At 38.3% G+C, this 18882-nt stretch overlaps 1 protein-coding gene across 1 annotated transcript in view; it reads left to right on the forward strand.

Annotated features, from left to right (window-relative positions):
• PIEZO2 (piezo-type mechanosensitive ion channel component 2) overlaps positions 1-18882 on the forward strand; it is a 270740-nt gene that overhangs the window by 154215 nt on the left and 97643 nt on the right. Inside the window, exons 9-11 of the mRNA XM_009318585.1 lie at positions 9716-9878; positions 16727-16858; positions 17970-18008. Coding sequence (XP_009316860.1) covers positions 9716-9878; positions 16727-16858; positions 17970-18008 — 334 coding nt within the window. The remainder of the gene's footprint in view (positions 1-9715; positions 9879-16726; positions 16859-17969; positions 18009-18882) is intronic.

Genomic DNA, 18882 nt, shown 5'->3' on the forward strand with positions numbered 1-18882 from the left:
TTTCTTCATCAGATGATCACCTCTGGAAGTCCCAGCAAAGGTCCCCAAAGGCTACAGCAACATCGCTGCTTTTCTAGCTCACTGATGTGCTGAAAAGAGCAACATCAATGTCAATGCTCACCACAAATTCAGAGCACAGCCGAGCTGTGTCATGGGTAATGAAACAGTTTGGGGATCCAGAGAGGAAACCCACTGATAGGATAAATCTTCTTCATGCCAGGCTTTTGAAGATAGTTTTTTTCTCAGTAAACAAGGGATTAATAGACCCACATCTGCTATTATGGGTAACAGTAGGGAGTCATTGCCTGTAAGGCAATGAAAGCATACTACAAGCTTTTTGGAATAGAAAGTCGGTACAAAGCCCAATTATTGGTTGAAATGTGGTATATATCTCACAAATCTTTATGTTCAGATTTAAATTCCCCTCAGGGCAGCTGCTTTATTTCAGATATATGAAGTATTTGAATGTCTGAAGTTTGGTCATTTTTAATGGATGTCCAATCCTTAACAGCTTCCAGTCACATAGTCTCAGAGAAAATTCCATTATCTGGTTACTTTAAAAAAAAACAGGTTATATAGCAGATACTATTTAACATCCTGTTTTAAAGTTGTTAATTCACTTGAGAGCAAAGTGATTTTATTGCGGCTGCTTATATGGTCATTTTGTTCTCCCTGAATTAAGATTTGTGTTGCATTTACAGTTTTTGCAAGCTTTTCTGTTATTCACAACCCTTAAAGCTATCCTTTCTCCTCTATAGCTTCCTGGATTAATGGCTCATAATTTCTCTCTGTCCTCATTATATGGATGATATTAGCACACAAGTTTTAAATTACTTATTTTTTCATGAGGTTTCTCATGCAATAGATGTGCATTTGAAATTAGTTTTCCTTTAAAAGAAAAGTCACTGATGTTCAGAAGAGGGTGGAAGATATACCAGGGCTGGTTTTGTCATTGCCAGAAAAGCTTTGATCCAATACAAGCTATGGAAACCAAGACTTGGTAGAAAAAAAAGTACATAGACATCTGCTAAAGAGCTACAGAAATATGATGACATTAAAACAAAAGTTAGAATGATCTACTTACTCACCAAGCCTATATTCACAGTGTGTATGCCTGTATTACAGCGTTGTGATAGCAACACTCTGAAGGAAAACACTTCCAGTCTTAGTCTACATTTTCAGGTATTTCCAAAAAAGTTATTAACTGTTAAGCTGAAATTTATCATAATACTTCTCAACCCAAACATCAGATTTTTGTGTTATTGTTAATATGGCACAGTTCCACTTAGCCAGTTCTGAATTATCCAAGTCTGAACCAAAGCAGGATCTAGAGCTTTTAAGTGCTAAAAATACTTGCAATGCTTTTTAAAGCTTGTATCACTCTGAAATGGATAAATTTAATAACTTCAGTCCAGCTGTGGACTGAGGTTTGTGTCTGCAATATCTTCCTACACAGTTGTCCTGCTGAGCTGAGGAGAAGGCATGAATGATCAGCTCCTTCTCTGTGGAATCTTCTAAATAATGTGATTTGGAAAGGCAAATGCCAATTTTCCCGATCATTTTTTTTTTCCTCTTAAAAAGCCATGTGAAACCAAATGCCTCCTGCTCATCTTAACTCTAATTCTTTGGGGTGCTTAATGCATTTCAGCCAACTTTCCCACTTCTTTCCTGCCTGTGTTGCTATTTCTGTAAAAATGTTGTGTCAGTTCAGCATACCCTCGAGCATTAGCCCCGGTGTGGTCTGAATTCCCAGCCTATAGCCTAGAGAGTAACAAACTTCTGGAAGGCAAGGATGGGCCTGGAGGTACCACGGGACCGGCTGAGTCCTTTCCAATGGCATGTATTTCTTTGGGTGTATAGCCAAATGATGTACTGGGGGGAGTGGGGTAGCTCACAGGATTCCCTTGGAAGAGACTTTACGGATATAATTTTATGGATCATAACTTGTGTGTAGCTCTGCCATCCAAGTACAGAAAACTCAACAGGATGGCTTGTGTGAATGGGGGACTCCTAACTTTTAGGAGGGCTGTGTGGAAATGATATTTTCTGTTTGCTAATTTATTTTTTAATTCTTTCCACTCCTTCCCCCCTCTTCTCCCCAGAGCATTTTCCAATTCGACAAGAGTATGTACCTCCTTTAAGTCAATGTTTGAAAAAAGGTTCACTCTTCAAGCAATGCTTACAGGGACATAGCCCTTTCAGTATTTCAAGTACTCTTCTCCATCAGTCTCGATCTTTTGGGGCTTGTCCTGTGAAACATGAAGTTTTGCCTTTTCTCCCTGTATGTCAGCCCTCTTTTCCCCAGGAAAAGAGGATTTCTAACACCACCCCCCACTCCCCTCCCCCCCAAAAAGGCTACACTTTTTTTCACCATTTCTGGGGATTTCCTGTTGTTAAATTTCTCTTTTTGTATATAAACTCTGTTGTTCCTTTCTCTGCTCTCGTCTCTCCTCTCCTCTTCTTCTTCTTCTCTTCTTCTTCCCTTTTCTTTTCCTCTCTTGTATGGCCACTTCTAGCATCTCCATTTAGGGCTCAGCCATTCAAATGTTAGTTAATCTTGATAGTCTCCTACCCCAGACATGTAGGCACCACTCCCCTCGCCTTCCATGTGAGGAAAGTGAAATAAATATGCAATAGAAGATATCCAGATGACATAAAGATTCAGACAGTTGATAAAATCCAACAGAAATTCAGAAGTTCTACAAAGATGGATTCCCCAAATCCGATCCAGCACAGTGGAAGTCTCTGATGCTATTGCTGTGAATAACCATCCAATATGTACTGGCCCCAGCAAAAAATTCCTCTAATCCTAAATACTACATCAGGAAATGCAGCTCCTGAAGTGGCTTGATGCAGACATTTCTTCAAACTGTAATCTTCATTGCCCTGTTCTGGATTTAATTTCCAGCCTGCTACCATGTCAGAGAGTTGCAGACTTGCATCATTGTTTTATTTTATTTTATTAGTCTATGGTAAATCTTTTCCTGAAACAGGAAGCAAGTCCTGTGAAATAATCTTTCCTGCTTAAATCAGTCAGTATTTGTAATGTACATCCAGCTTATTGTGGATAAAGAGAAAATGTTGCATGCAATAACAGGAATATTTGGATGAAGAAGGCTTGAAATAGCTGTAAAAAAGTCTTGGAAATTATAAGGTATCATCTGTGATTTGTTAATTTTCCACAAAACCCTGTGCGTGTTAGTGTTGTAAGTACATTATTAAAACCATAGTTTATTTTGAGTTCTCCATTCCCGAAGTCCATCTTGATTTTGTATTATGGTACAATATAGATCTGATATTGCAGTATACATAGCTCATGGTGCAGTATACGTCCTCGTAGTAGCAGCTATGTGTGAGAAAGTTAAAAAAAGGATTATTCTTCCATACTGGCAGATCTCCGTACCTTTCTGTTGCCCATTGTCAAAGCAACTCTGGAGGTGAGACCGTAACTTGCAAGTATTCTCAGTGTTGTAATTACCCATTAAAATCAGTGGTGTAGTACTGCTACAATATGAGATCTGCAATTTCCAAATCAATGCCACCTAAACACCCCCCAACCTCTAAAACTACATTTAGTAACCTTAAAGAAATTGGCATGGTTGTCTTTAAAAAGAGATAAGCATTACAATACACATTACACTCGTGCCTAAAATCTCCAGATTATTCCTCCTGTTACGGATATATTTTCATTCTCATTAAACCAAATGCACAATTCTCAGTAAAGATGCACATTGTTGTTGCTTCCCTTGATAAAAGATAGCACGATCACATTTGGTCTGGGATTTCAAACATCCTGCCTTTACATCCTACGGAAACAGTAGCTTCTGGCTTCTAACAAATGATGTAGCATGGCATGGAATAGCTAGACAGATTTCCTTTCTTCCCTTTTCCACCCAGTTAGCTGATTTCACTCTGGTTTTTGGCCCTATCACCTTGAAAAAGAATGTTTAAGAATGTAAACCAGGAAACTGAGTGTATTGGGAGAACTCTTGCTTCCTTTCTTTCTTATCTCCAGTCTTTTAATATTTCTTAGGCTATCCAAAATTCTTTCTTTTCCTTATTTTTTATGAATGAAGAGCATTTAAAGCTATGTCATGATATTAACATATGCAGTTATTTTATTGACGTAGTCTTACATCTCTGACCAGAATGATTTGTAATAAGCGGTGTTTAGGAAAATGCTTGACAATTCTGCGTGCAGTTTTAAGCTTTTATATGTTTGCCAGTGAAGCAAAACCAGACAATTTCAGTCACCATACATTGTTACCTGGCTAGCATATACAAGGATAAAACAAAGCGGCATGCAAACTCAGGAGCATTTGTAATTAGTCTAGTGAGGTTGAGCAAATGGAGACTGAGAATCCACTGCACTCTCAGACCCTTCAGAGGAAATGTAATCAATAGGACATGATAACAGACACTTTCCTGCCACTGTGAATCACTTCACATCCTCTTTGATCGAAAGCACTGAATGAATTTTTTATGTGTGGTTTGCACATTGTCAGGTGTTAGGGCAGACTCATGAGAAAAGCTGTTGTATGTCTTTAGCTTCCGCTTAGTGAGTCAGAATTGAGTCTGTAAAACATTGTAAGTTATTACCTTGGAGGCTTTCTGCAGAAAACATGAATGTTTTTGTTACATTAATATATTTTGATGCATATTCATCAGTGCTGTATGCAAGGCAATTGCTTCTGTCACTAAAGTGACACCATTTGTGTAATTTTTGTTCCCAGTCCTTAAACAAATGAAACAGCTCTCAAACTCAGTCAGAATTTCAGCACAGTCTCACCCCAAGTTCTTTCAGGCAAGTTAAAGTAAAAAAAAAAAACCCTAAGATATTAAGTTCACTTTCATTTAAATTGGATTTTCTAAATCTCCAAATATTTGTGGTGCACATTGGTAGTCATGAATTCAGGATTTCTCTCTCTGCCTCCAAAGCGTGTCATGTGGTGGGACTCTCTTCTCCTCTCTCCACCTCTACTTCCATCTGCATCTCCACCTCTACTTCCATCTCCATCTCCATCTCCATCTCCATCTTCATCTCCATCTCCATCTCCATCTCCATCTCCATCTCCATCTCCATCTCCATCTCCTCCTCTTACCAGTCAGACATTTTCAGGTAGCTCAGAGGAATTTAGTGCCATTTTTATCTCGTGCTCCTCTGTTGATGTTTTGTGGAACTGGCCAGCATGCTCACTCAATGCTGGGAAGACAAAAGAGATGAAACAGTTCCTTAGGAAGACAAGGCAGCAGGTATTACTTGGGAGAAAAAAAAAAAGGAAGCTTTAACTGTCCTTGAATTTTTTTCCCCTCGGTTTTGTGTATTAGTGCATCAAGATTTTGCACTGACCAGTTTAGAAATTGCAGGTCTAATACTGCAGCAATAAAACAGCTTTCACTTGTTTCCTAACTGATGTTAAACTGTCCAAAGAAGCCCGAGTGTATTTGGATAAGCATGTAGATGTAGGCTTCTACATTTGGGTGGTGTCCAAGTGTGACCCCTAGGCTGTACAAAGAGGGGAAAGCTGTGCAGTGCGATGGAGATGGACTGTAGACGCTTGTTCTGGATCATTGCATGAGGTTGCTATAAATAGTGAAGCTCAGAGAAGATATGGGAAAATGACTCCTGCTCTGTTGCGTGGTGAAAAGTAGTATGTAAAGTAGTACACAGAGTTGCAGGAAGATGCAGCAACTGGAAATCTCATCTAGACAAAACTATTATAGAAACTAAATGCGGTAGAAAATAATAAGGCAGTAGAAGATTTGCTATCATTTGAAATCAAGATTGGATGCCTTTCTGAACTATAAACTGTAATTCAACCACAAGTTATTTGTTCAATACAAGAATTATTGCATGTCCTACATTGTGCAGGAAGTCAGAATTATTACTTCCCTTCCTGGCCTTGAAAATTATGAGGCAAATCCTGGTCTGAAATCAACATCTAAAGCATCAGTACGCGCAGGATCTGAACTGACAAATATATTTTTACAAAGAAAAATGTTCCAGATCGTTTTTACTGGAGGCAAAATTCACAGACCTAACAGATCTGTAATTACTGTGTTTGATAGTCCTGTATATGAGATATATTTAATTTTTTGGTTTATGTAACCATTTTTGTTCATATTTAATACCATGACTAATTACTAACACCAATTCTTATACTATAATTAATATAATAATTAAAGAATGCATGCTGGAGAAGTTTTAGCAATGTACATAATGCAGTAATAAAATGTGGTACTTCAGCAGCTCCTTAGGTCAAATATCTGTGGGTGCAAAAGGAATTTGTTTTTCTGTTTTCAATTAAAATTGAAATTGCTTTTCTGATTTTCAATGCTAGACTGATATAAAAAGTTGTTGGGTTTTTTTATGGTCACAGCTTACAGCTTTGTCAGGGAGTCACAAAAGATGAAAGTGCATCTGCCAGGAAGATGATTCACAGATTCAGTAGGAAGCTTTGCTGGGAAAACAAGCTTATAGAGTAGGAACTGGACAAAAATATATCACCTTTATTTTAAGAACTGTTTTTCATTGTGTTGTTTCAGAGCATTCCTCAGTTAGACATTCAAGTTCCTCTTGGCCCTTTATAATTTCTAAAATTTTCCAAATGATTTCTACTATACTTTTTTTTTTTAAATAAAATGCATTTTTCAGAATACTGAGGAGGACTTTGAAAAACACAATTTTTGCTTCTTTGCGAGAATAGAAAGATTAATCTATTACATCTTGCAAACCTCCAGTTGTTTTTGACATTACATGCAGTCTTTTGAAAAGCAAAGTATTTCCATTAGTGGAAATGGAAATACTCGCTCAGTATTTGTTTTATTTGTCTTCTGTATCCAGACATGCATATGCTTGTCTTGTTTGGCATCTGGTTTCCCCCACTTAGGAGTCATTCTGACTTTGCTGATGGTATACATGTATATTGTCTAAGACAAAGTCACGGTAAGATCGGAGTTGGGCACAAATATAGCTGATTGTGATCAATACGGAATGTAAAGGCATCTTTGTGGAATGAAGTATGCAGAACTGAATAATACCCTAATATATGTTGCTTACTGTAAATGCTTATACGTTTTATGGCAGTCATTCCTGTGCATTTAAAAGCTTTGAAAGAGAAGATGTCTCTGTGCCTCTGAAAGATGTTCCGCACCAGCAGTTCTCATTGAAGATAATGATGAAGCATAAATATTGAATGAATAGCAACTTGTAACCTTATTGGAGGCCAGAACAGACAGAATGAGCATTCCCAAGACGTCAGTGCATTTTGAACTTGGTAGACGGGGAACGTTGTGTTGAGTACCTTTGTGACTAGCAAGTCTCAAAAACCAAGGAGAATTCAGAAATGAGGAGCAGTTCCTCTAGATTCATGATTTATGAGACAATGTGAAATGGGTTAAATAAATACATGGCTGGTCAGGTGGCAATTAAGAGGGAAGAGATCCATTGTAACTTATGTGTATTTGGTGAATGCAGGACCAGAAGGGAGCAGAATTAAGTCCAATAGTATAACGTATGGATAATTTGAAGCAAGCCAATGAAACTAACAGAATGAGGATTTAACTGAAACATAATAAAATTTCCTAACTGGTAGGATTATGTAGAATGTTTCTTCAGTGGAGATAAAAGTAAAACACAAGGTTTTGAGACTATAGTTACAGTACATAATGCTAGGTACTATAGGAATGGAATATGTGATACGAAGATTGTGTCTGCTTGGCAAAAGGGTCCAAGGACCTTCAGAAACTGGTCTTTCCCTCATTTCTGTAGGAAATATTCATCACTCACTGTCAATGGAAAGACTTCTTACTTCAGTAAGAATTGGATTTCACTCTGATTCTGATATGTTTGTGAAACAGAAATAGGGTGATTCGTACTGTGCATACATAGACAAGATTAAAATGAACCAAAGATGGAGGGATGTGTTGTGAAATAGAGGTAGAAGATGAAACTAATAAGAACTCAACAACACTGATCATTGATGGGCAAAATTTACAAGTCAGTTGGCAGAGAGGAAAACAGACAAAACAAGATGTTCCCCTACGCTGCCAGAAATATGAACAGAATACAATCCAGTGTGAATTTCAGTCAGATGGAGCCAAACCGTAACACCAGCCCCGAATGTGCTTGGATGCTACGGAAGTTTGAATCTGGGTCAACTCCAAACGCAGCTCTGTCAGCTCCTTTAAGTTACAGGAATTTATTTTGTATGCAGGATCTTTTTTTTTTTCTTTTCCAAACTTGGATCCACCCAAAAGCTCTGAGAAGTCTTAAAGTTTATAGCCTTTGGCTCATGTTGACAATCAGAACGAGAAGTGAGGGCTGATAAATTGTTTAATAAAATGCTACAGAGCTCTAGTTCTGGCAGTTAATGGTATTATACCCATGCCACAACCCCCCAGTGAACGAACAGGTATAACCTCTCCTTTTTCATGTTCTTTTCACTCTATAGCATCCAAAGGGCAGATTTCAGGCAGTACATCTCTGTTGAATATCATTCTTTGTATTCATTCACCCTTTCATGTTGGATCTTACTAGGTAAAGGAAGAAGTAATCTTTCAAACATTTACTATTTACGATTAAATCCCCCAGCAGAAAAACTTTTTTAAAATGTATTTGGTTTACTCTTTCAGAGTAACAATAGTTTGGGGTTTTTTTCTATCAAGAAATAGTTCTCCTTAAACTTCTCTTAGAATCAAATCTATTTCTTGTAAAACCTGAAAACTTTCATACACATTGTGGAAGAAAAAGCTTTGTCAATAAAACAAAACTGTTTATAATGAATACTGACATATGGTTCTGGTAACTCTGTGCCCTATCTTTGGAACTCTGCAAAATATTTTACACTGAAAGAACCAGATTAATTTTGACTTCCTACTAGCTTTGTTTCAGCATCTAACACATCTACAAAGCATCTAACATCTTGTCTTAAATTTAAAATGTTGGGGATTTTTTTTTTATTCTTAAGTGTTTTTTCCAACATAAGTTTCTTACTTGATAGAAATATAGTGAGATCCCAGTTTTTCCAGAAATAGTCAAATATCTCATATCATTGATAATAATACTGCAACTACATCAATAGTAATTATGGAATTAATTTTTCTTCTTTTTTTTTCCTTAATGATTTGATCGTCCAGAACAATTGCCTTTCTGAATATTTTCCTTTTCTGTTCACAATACCTATGAATTCAGTGGAGCTCTGTATGTTTATAAGTATTTGCATAATTAGATAGCAAATTATTAATAGTATTAGCTTTAAAAAAAAAAATCAGTAAGCTGTTCAATGCGCTGAGGAGATGTACTTTACACCTCTGTCCTGGCGGAGTGAGTGGAATGGTGTTGTATGTCAGTTTGCTAAATCTGAAATGTCATGTTGCTGTGATTTGCCAAATGGCCTTGCAGCCAGATTTTCTCTCCCCTTTTTCTGTAGCTCTGGACCTACAGGGCACAGGTCATTTAAAGTTTTCACATTGGACATGGTAGATGTAATATTATACTCCCATTTTTTATGTTGAAAACCAAGTGCAAAAACCATTCCTTTTCACTAAATATTGTGGAATGAAAATATGCACTGCATTTTAGATAAGAAGGCAAATACTGTTTTTGAACAGAGCAATCAGTACTATAGGTAAGCAAAAATTACTGAAAAAAATTTTTAAACATTGTAAGAGTTGGTGTTTATTCTCTAACTCTGTTGGGTTTTTCTATCCACAGGTTGTTCGGTGTGACTTCTCTTACTCAGACAAACTGCTCAAGCACTTGGATGATCATCAAAAATCAAGAGTTACATTGGTATCATCATGCTAATCCAATCTTACTGCTGGTGATGTACTACACCCTCGCAACTCTTATCCGTCTTTGGCTACAAGAGCCCATTGTAAGGGTAACTTCTTTCTCTTTTTTAGCGCTAATGACTGTGAGACTGGCCAGTGCAGATACTTGCTAACAGAGGTGCAAACATTCAAGAAAGTTAAGGGAAATAGGCAGCAAGTGCAAGCTGGTACCTTGAATTCGGTCTTTTTGATAAGTGTCTTCAAGAGTCTGATCTTGCAGCAGTTACATGGATATTCTTCTTAAAGTCAGCAGGACTATTTATGTAGGGACTACGATGGCAGAGCATTAACACTTACTCTGATTTGGAAAGCCAATATCCATATGAAGTAGTGTAGGTGCTATCGAATAGAAGGCAAACACCCAGGGCTTGTCTAGCAGGACTGAGGGAGGATAGAGGCTGGCACGGGATACTGCTAGACAAGACAGAGATTTGCTATTTTATCATAGATAGAGAAAAATTTTCTTAAAACTTTTCCTCCTGAATCTGTGTGCCTGAGTGAATATCCCAGTTTTCATTTAAGAGCAAGAGAAAAAGGAGACAAAAAGTAAATTTTTACTTCTTCCAGTTTCAGAGGAAAAAGGGAATATAAGAACCCAAGGGTATCTTAAAAGCGTAGAAACTGGAAGTATAAAGAGGATGATCCTAAGCATTATTTGTTTTAATGTCCTGATAATCTGAGGCTTGACATGAGTTTTAGAGTTCAGGTTTAGCAGTGCTGTAAACCAGGATGAAAATACTCATGAGTGAGTGGTGAATTAGTGGAGTTTGCAGTAGCAAGTGAAAATGTTGAAGGTTTTCTTATTTTAAGGGTGTGTCTTCATATAACGGATTATGTAACAGTTTAACATTTAAAAAGGCCGACAAATTACATCACCTCTGAATTGGGATGTCTGATATTTAGGGTTTGCATATATTGGGCTTCATAATAAAAGATGAATGGTGCCAGAACTGTCAGCTTGAGTTATTAAAAAATCGTGTCTCAAGTTTCCAGAAATCTTAAGACTGGCTTTTCCAAAGTCGCAAGGTTTTAAAAGATTGTGGTCCAGTGCCCTCTGGCATTGGGTTCTTTTAGGGGTTTTTTTCTATTATTTTTTTCTGCAGCTGCAGCAGCTGGAAACTTGCTTTTTTTTTCCTTAAGGGAAAACTGAGATTTCCAAATAATAATATGATTTTAGCACTGGGGCTATAACTAAAACTTCACATCTCACAAACTGCGTAGTAAAATCATGAGAACTACTCACAGAGGAGTAACCACATGTGAAATGCAGCTAGTGGGAGCTGTGTGATCTCAGCATCTCTGGGAATTCATTTACAGTACCCAGGTTGTTTTCATCCAACTTTCACCATCTTAAAGTTTGGTGCTGGGTCTATGTTAGTTACTGTGCTTTTTTCAGTGGAGAGAAATGGGCCTGTCTGTCTCAGGATAGAGTGAATCCTGCAAGTTCCTCCAGGGACTAGAGAGGAACTATACTGGACTTGCCTGCACTTCTTTCTTTTAGACTACTTGTGTTGTCTGAGATGGATATTCGCATAAGACTAAAATCAGTCTCTGAGAACTGGAAACAAGTCAAATTAGAGATGCTTTCTAAGCAATTGAGCTAAAGCGAGTATTAAAAGAGATTAGTATAAGAAAAGCTGATGTCTCTCAAACCCGTGGCTGCATGAGCAGCAATACAAAGTTTTGGCACTCCCATGGGAACTTCAGATGCCCGGGGAGTGATGCTTCCCTCCAAAGAGAAATGGACACTTAAAAAACAGAACATTGTAAAGAAAATGATACCCATGCATTAATGCTTATTTTTGATACACAGGATGTAGTGATGCAGGTATTTGTCATTAGAAAGAGATACTGAGATTTGCAAAATTTACCATCTTTTACATACTTTCTCCTTATGGCCTTTTTTTGTCTATATGTATTTTGTTTTTCCTTTAGTGGTGCCATAGATCAGGAATTAATCTTTCTCTTACTAGCTTTCTCCTGGTAGACTCCGTTCTCAATTATTTAAATGCAGAAATAATTATATTCCAGGTTTCATTTAAATGTTTTTTGACTTGTGAATTTGTGGTGCATTTGATTCATTATGGAACTAAGTATATAACCTGCCTTTGCAATCCCCAGTGATTTCAGAGTTACACTGTATTTAGGATCTCATCACTAACCTACCTATAGTTGGATGGATGGCAAAGACAATATGCTATGTGCTGTTTAGTGTAAAGCAGTTGTTCTCTGTGTACTGCTGTCACGTACAGCAAAAAGTGGCTCATCTTAGAAATATTCCAAAGAATCTCTTGAACAAAACCTGTTTTGAACAAAATGTGTATGATAGATTATGCCTAAGGAAATATTTATTCAGCTAAAAAGATGTACATAAGCTAAATATAATACTGGCGTAGCAGATTCTAAAAACAGAGTAAGACATGTAGACCTGGTATGTTTTCCTTTTCGTGTGAATTGCATCTTGGGGTCCTCCTGTGGACACGGGATTGCAGCAGGACTTCTCTCTGAGGCAGATGCTCTTGAGACTCTCTGACTACTGCAGCTGATGAACAATTTTACAAGAACAATGCCCACTTCAAATCTTGAGTTTCATGGTGAAGTTTTTTGTGTGTGTGCCACAGTCTGTCAAAGTACGGCATGTATGAGATTTCAGTGTACGGTCTCTGTGTGGGATTCTGTATGGATCTTACTCATGCAAAATGCCCTTGGCCGTCAGTGGAAATTTTGCTTTTCTTATGCCCACTATTTTGGATCATGATTTGTTCTAACATTGAGTCTTGTGAAATTCTACCTCTGCAAATAAGAAGAGGCAATCTGCCTCTGGAGATTTCAGCTCATAGTTTTAGCTGCTAGTACTGAATATATGAATAAGGCCCATTCATTCTGCCCAGGGAGTGGTAAGGAATAGTACAGAAGTCAACAGAGTTACAGCAATTTAATGCAGAGTCCTCTTACAGAATTTTTAGAATTGTTTGAATTAAGAGGCATTTGAGAGTTGCTCAGGTAGTTGAGGAACTGGAAGAATTAGACAAGTCAAAGGACTCTCACAAGTTGCAATCATATGACTAGTACTGTGTTTTCTGACTTCTTTCTCATCTGAGAAAGAGAAAACAAGATTTCCCACCTTTCCCTATAGTCTCTTAGGCTAAAAATATGTTACTAAAGTCATTGTCTACATATTAGGTCTTTTGGTATTGTTTTGGTCACCCTGGTGCCAAACTAAATGCTGTTGATAAACAGTTCTTTATGGTCCACATTTATATTAAAGTTTCAAATGGCAGTGACAAGTATTTTAAGCACAGAATCAGTTTATTTCATCTTACAGTTTGGCTAAGAATGCCCTTTTACAATCAAATATAAATACACAATCGTATGTGAAATGTGCTACCATTGCCTCTGAGAAGTAAAACTAAATTAATAACCATTGTTTATCTAAGTCAAGATTTAAAAAAAAAAGGACCTTACTTTTAGGATTGGAATGGAGAGAATTTCAAAACCAGATAGGATGTTTGGATGTCCTGTTCCCATGGGTAGCTTTGCAGACTTCTGCCCAGCATCCTGGTTTATTCTTACTCTATTGCATCAACTGATTTTGCATAAGCAATGAGAACACTTACCACCAGCTAGTTCCCATTAAAATCCTAATTTGGGACCCTGACTTTGAAACACCTCAAGTTCAGACAAAAACTAGCTTTTACACCATGAGGTATCTCTTTGTTGGCAGTAGATAGAGTTTAAGTAAAACAGCAAGTACCAGGGCAGATGGATATTTCTATTGCAAACCAAAAGGCAACTTAGTAAGACTTCATTTAAAGCAGAAATACAAGTGTCTGCTAAGTAGAAGGGACAAAATAGGAAAGAAAAATCTTAAGTCCTTACAAACAGATAATTCAGGTTGAAATAAAATATGACAATTAGTGGACTTGACCAGCTGTTTTGTAGTTAATAATAGGTAAGTTCAGAAGAACGCTACTAAAGCAGGTGTGTAATCTGTATTTTGGCTGCAGCTCAGCAAAGTTCCTGAACCTCCGCTTAGGTCCTATTGAAGTCAGTAAGACCTTGCCCCAGGTTCCAGGTTCCACAAGCACTTGTGTACTTTGCTGAATAGGGGTGGTTTTATGAAGCAAGACCTTACAGCTGTACGAATGAGGATTTGGCTCAATACTCTAAAGAACTGATACCGGTGGAGGTTGTGATGAGAGGAAGCAGAGTTTTGGTAATTCAAAGTTTGTTGAGCTTTGGTAAGTTCAACAGCAATGTAGAACCCGACTTGAGCACTTTTCATTTCTTATTAGAATCACATGTGTGTACATTTAGTACTACAGCACGTTTTTGCATAGGAAAACAGGTTTTTTAAAGCAGTACTTCGAAGCATAGGTAAGTCTACCTTTCAATCCTCACCATTCCTACTAGTTTTGAGATAAACATCCAGGTATTAATGGATGGCAGAGTGGAATAGCCACTGCTGCTATTATTCCATAATATTCACTTTATGTTCTTGCATACCTTCCTCTGAAATTTTGAATACTTATTATTTCCATCAGAGCCAAAACTCTGAAAACCACATGAAGTCTTGGGAGGAGAGGAGAAACGAGAAAACTAAGGAAGTAGAGAGGGCAAATAGTAATGAAAATAAAAAGTAGGGTCAAGGTCTAAGGTTCAAAATGAGAAATTGGACAAAGGCAGACAGCAGAGTAACTTCAGTAGTGGCAGCTTCTCCCGGATGGTATCCCAGGGCCAGTGAGTCCTGCTGAGCAACACTGTGCTGGAGGTGCTCACAGCTTTCACATGCAGCCCACTGGCTCCAGAGCACCCCCTTCCTCCCTTTAGCACCACATGGCTGAGCTTCCTCCTCTCACTGGTATGAACAGCAAGGTTCTGCTGCTTTGTGACAGCTCAGCTGGGAAGTTCAGGATTGCAGGAGAAAGAGGGACAGTGCAGGAAGAGGTCTGGAGGAGCCTGAAGAGGAGCTGTAACCTGGCATTGTTTATGTACATGTACCCAGGCCTCCCACTTGTCACTGTGCTGTAATAACACCTATGTTCAGGCCCCATACCTCTGCTGGGCCATGGAATTAAGATGGAGTTAAGACCACTGCGTTAGCAATCCTCCGCAATCTAGTGGTAATAGTTTCTGTCACAGGTGAAGGAATAGAGCATGTGGATCATAGACAGTCACAGAGTCACAGAACAGTCCAGGTTGGAAGGGACCTCTGGAGACCATCTGATCCAACTTCTTGTGAGAGCAGGGCCTCAGATTAGGTTGTCCAGGTCCAAGTCTTGGATGTTTCCAGCAAAGGCAGCCAATGCCCGTAATTAATTGTTCTCATGGTGAAAATTTTTTTTTTCATATCCAGAAGGCATTTCCCTGAAGCAAATTATGCCCTGAGCCTCTTGTCCTGTAACCATGCCTTGCTGTGAGAAGAGTACTTCTGTCTTTAAAACTACAATTTAGGTATCAGAAGGCTGAAAAAACCCCAATTCCTGCATCCTTCAGCTTCTCCAACCCTCTAATAATCTTGGCAATTTTCTAGTGGACCCTCTCCAGGTTTTCTATGTCTCTCTTGATCTGGGGGATGCCAGAACTGAATTGCAGGTATGGCCTGACGCTTTCCAGGTACAGTGGAATAATCACATCCCTTGATCTGCTGGCAGTACTCTTGCTGATGCAGCCCAGGACGTGTTTGCCTTCATTGCTGCTGGAGTTCACTGCTGGCTCATGTTCAGCTTGCTGTGCACCAGGAGCCCCTGGGCCTATTCCACAGAGATGCTCCCCACACAGTCTGTCTACAGCCTTTACTGTTATGTGGGTTTATTCCAGATGCAGGACTTTATATTGATCTTTGTAAACCTTGTGCATTTTTTGTTGGCCTATCTCTAGCCTGTCTCTGTATGGTGGCTCTTCCTTCTGGCCCATCTACCTCACCTCCTAGTTCAGTGTCATCCACAACCTTTGTGTGGGTGCATTCCATCCAGATCGTTTTGCAGATACTGAATAGTACCAGACCTACTGTCAGTCCCTGAGGAACTCTGCTCATGACCGGCTACCATTTTGACTTTGAGCCATTTCCCCACTTTGAGCAAGACAGTCTAGCCAGTTCTCCACCCATCTTGTGATCCATCTGTCAAGCCCATATTTTACCAGCTTGTCAGCAAAGATGTTGTGGGACAGTGTGTCAAATACCTTGCTAAAACAAGGTAGCTGACATCCACAGCTCTCCCTTCATGCACTAAGCCTGTTTCAGCATAAGTAGCAATCAGATTAGCCTTGGTAAATCCATATTGGCTTTTTCCAGTCATCTTGCCCTACATATGAGCATAAGCACACACAGGTATTTTTATGGCTTGACTCAGAAGCTAGACTAGATGAGCCTAGATGGATGACCAGCACCAACAACTTTGTTAGGTACTGAGGCATGGATTGGTGAGTTAGGTTAGCCTTTAATGGTAGATAAGTATGCTCAGAAGGTCTTGATCTTTTCAGTTCTTCAGTTGTTTAGTGAAGCAGAATTGGCTTTTCACATATATAGGCAGATGAGAAGAATTAATTTTCTTTCAATACACTGCCTTGAAAATGAAACATCTGTATACTAGCTTATGGTATAACTATATCGTAAGGTGGTCTGTGAAGGTCTGTGTAATTCTGGTGTCTTGTAACTATCAGGAAACATCTTGGCATTGACAGACTAGCAGTTACAGAAAAGCTCTGTCATCATTTCTGAAAATGTCATCTCAGTAAGAGTCATCTGTCATAGATCGAGTGCATTAGACACTAAAAGATGTTTCAAAGACATACTTCGGAGAGGGAGCATCAATTAGGGGAAAATTTAAATTCCTCTGGTAAGATTGTTTTTTAGAGAGCTATAACTAGTCTTGTCATTTGTATTGTTTAGCAGATGCCTGACGAAGAGAAATCTGTTAGCAGGGAAGATGACAAAGAAATAGCCTGCAGCCCAATTCCAATGACAGCGGAGAGAAGACGCAGTCTGTGGTATGCAAGCCACTATACAACTGATGAGAGAAAAGTAAGGCTGGAGGGGGAAGGGTCTCTGCATTAAATGTATTTCAGTCAGTCAGTTAATTTATCACAGTTACTTTGAAATTAAGGGAAGCAGCATTATATAGGTTGCAAATAAGAAAATCTTCACATGTGAATATATAAATCAGATATAATATCGAGGCTGTGTGGCAGAGTAGGAATATATTTTGTAAAGATTAATAAAACAAAAACAAGAGCCAGTGTAAGAAAGTAAAAGAGGAGCATGCTCTATGTTTTTGGCTTCCCCATTTAAGAAGTTTAGGGCCAGGCTTTTGGCATGAGGCCGTTACCTTTGTGCAAAACAGCTAGAAAGTGTGTCAGGGAGCTAAATCCTGATGTAAAGATCTGATCTGCCTTGTGACTACTAATTAGCACTGTCATTGGTAAGGGGGGACTGCCAGCTTACCTTCCTCCAAGCATACTGGTGCCCTTGTTGGATATTTATAGCAGGGCAGGTAGGGCAGTTGGTGTAAAAACTCCTGGAAAGGTCCTGCTTTCTACCATCTGTCCTCACCAGCTGCAGTGCAAAATTTCATTTGATGAGTTGCAGTCAAATTTGGGATATACACACTCTGTCGAGCCACATATACTCAAGCCCCAAGAACTCCGCCATAATAATAGTAATGGTAAACGAGCTGGCAAATGAATGAGGTATCACATTTTATATTACATTTATATCACATTTTATAAACATTTCATTGGAAGTATTTTTATAATTACAGTGATTCTAATGATCATTTAAAAACTTAGTTTTTAAGCATTGGATCATTAGAAAGACATTAGAAAGCAGTTAATCAGTATAATGCTATACTGATTAATTCTTTGACCTAGTATCTAAGATTTCAATGCAACATTCTCAGTTTTGGTTTAGAATTCACAGGAACATACAGTAAAGTTATGTCAATGCTATGGCACACTAAATATCATTTTATGGAGCATAGTGTACAATTCTGCTGGCTTTTTAAGAATTCTTTCTGAATTTCTTAGTGCAAATCTGCAAAAGTCAGCAAATATGCATGCATGTATTCAAAAAGTTAAACTTATTAATGCTTGAGCCATGCTTCTTTAATAATTTGTCCTTGCATTGCTTTTTGCAGCTTCTGTCAATGACCCAAGATGAATACAAGCCATCGGATGTTAGTATACTACTAGTCTTTGTAATTTTGTAATTCTTCTTAATGTGTGTAAATATGGATTACACTGATATATACAGATAAAAGCTCAGATGACATTTTAAAAACGTCTTTATTTTGGTTAGCCTGCCGTTTACCCTATAACCTTGATTATCCTAAATATAATTGTCTTTTGCTTCCTTAATAATTGCACTGAGAAACCACTGATTAGCCCTAAAATTGATCATTTGAAATTAAACTGCTTGTAGTAGTACCAACTGGCAAACGATCTTTGCTATTTCATTGGGTTTAAATAAGATATCAAAATACGCTTTCTAATGCAAGCCATCTTTAAACTTGATTTAGCTTCTTTGCTCTATTTTTTTCTTTTATTCGTGTTGAAATGCTGAGGCCCTTAAAGTATGACTGACAACACATATGAGTTCAATTTGCAGATTTCAGAAAATCCAAGTCTTTGTTCGAACAGACAGCAAATGATCCATTTATCTTGACTGCTATAGACCCTAGCAGACTCTGAAAGCAGAAACATCCCCTCTGTTCAGCGTACACAGAAGAATGGAGATGCAGATGAACTTTGGGAGCCGCTATAACCAAATCTAGATGTGCTCCACAGCCTGTGCTTGGTGTAGCTGCTGAATATAACTGGACATAACCCAGATACTATTCTGAAACAGTCCACACATGCCTGTGCATAGTTTCGACAGGCAAAATACGCTCCTGTCTCACAGCCTAAGTGGAAGTCAGTCTTCAGCATGTACTACTGTCAGTAACCCATTGCATGTGAATTTCTGCCAATACGAGAGATATTTATGATTTTGGTTGCTGGAGCCCTAACCCAAACAAGCACAAGGGCTGAAATGTAATTCACAAAAATGTT

The sequence above is a fragment of the Pygoscelis adeliae genome, unplaced genomic scaffold (genome assembly GCF_000699105.1).
Source record: "Pygoscelis adeliae isolate BGI_AS28 unplaced genomic scaffold, ASM69910v1 Scaffold42, whole genome shotgun sequence".
Taxonomy (NCBI): Eukaryota; Metazoa; Chordata; class Aves; order Sphenisciformes; family Spheniscidae; genus Pygoscelis; species Pygoscelis adeliae.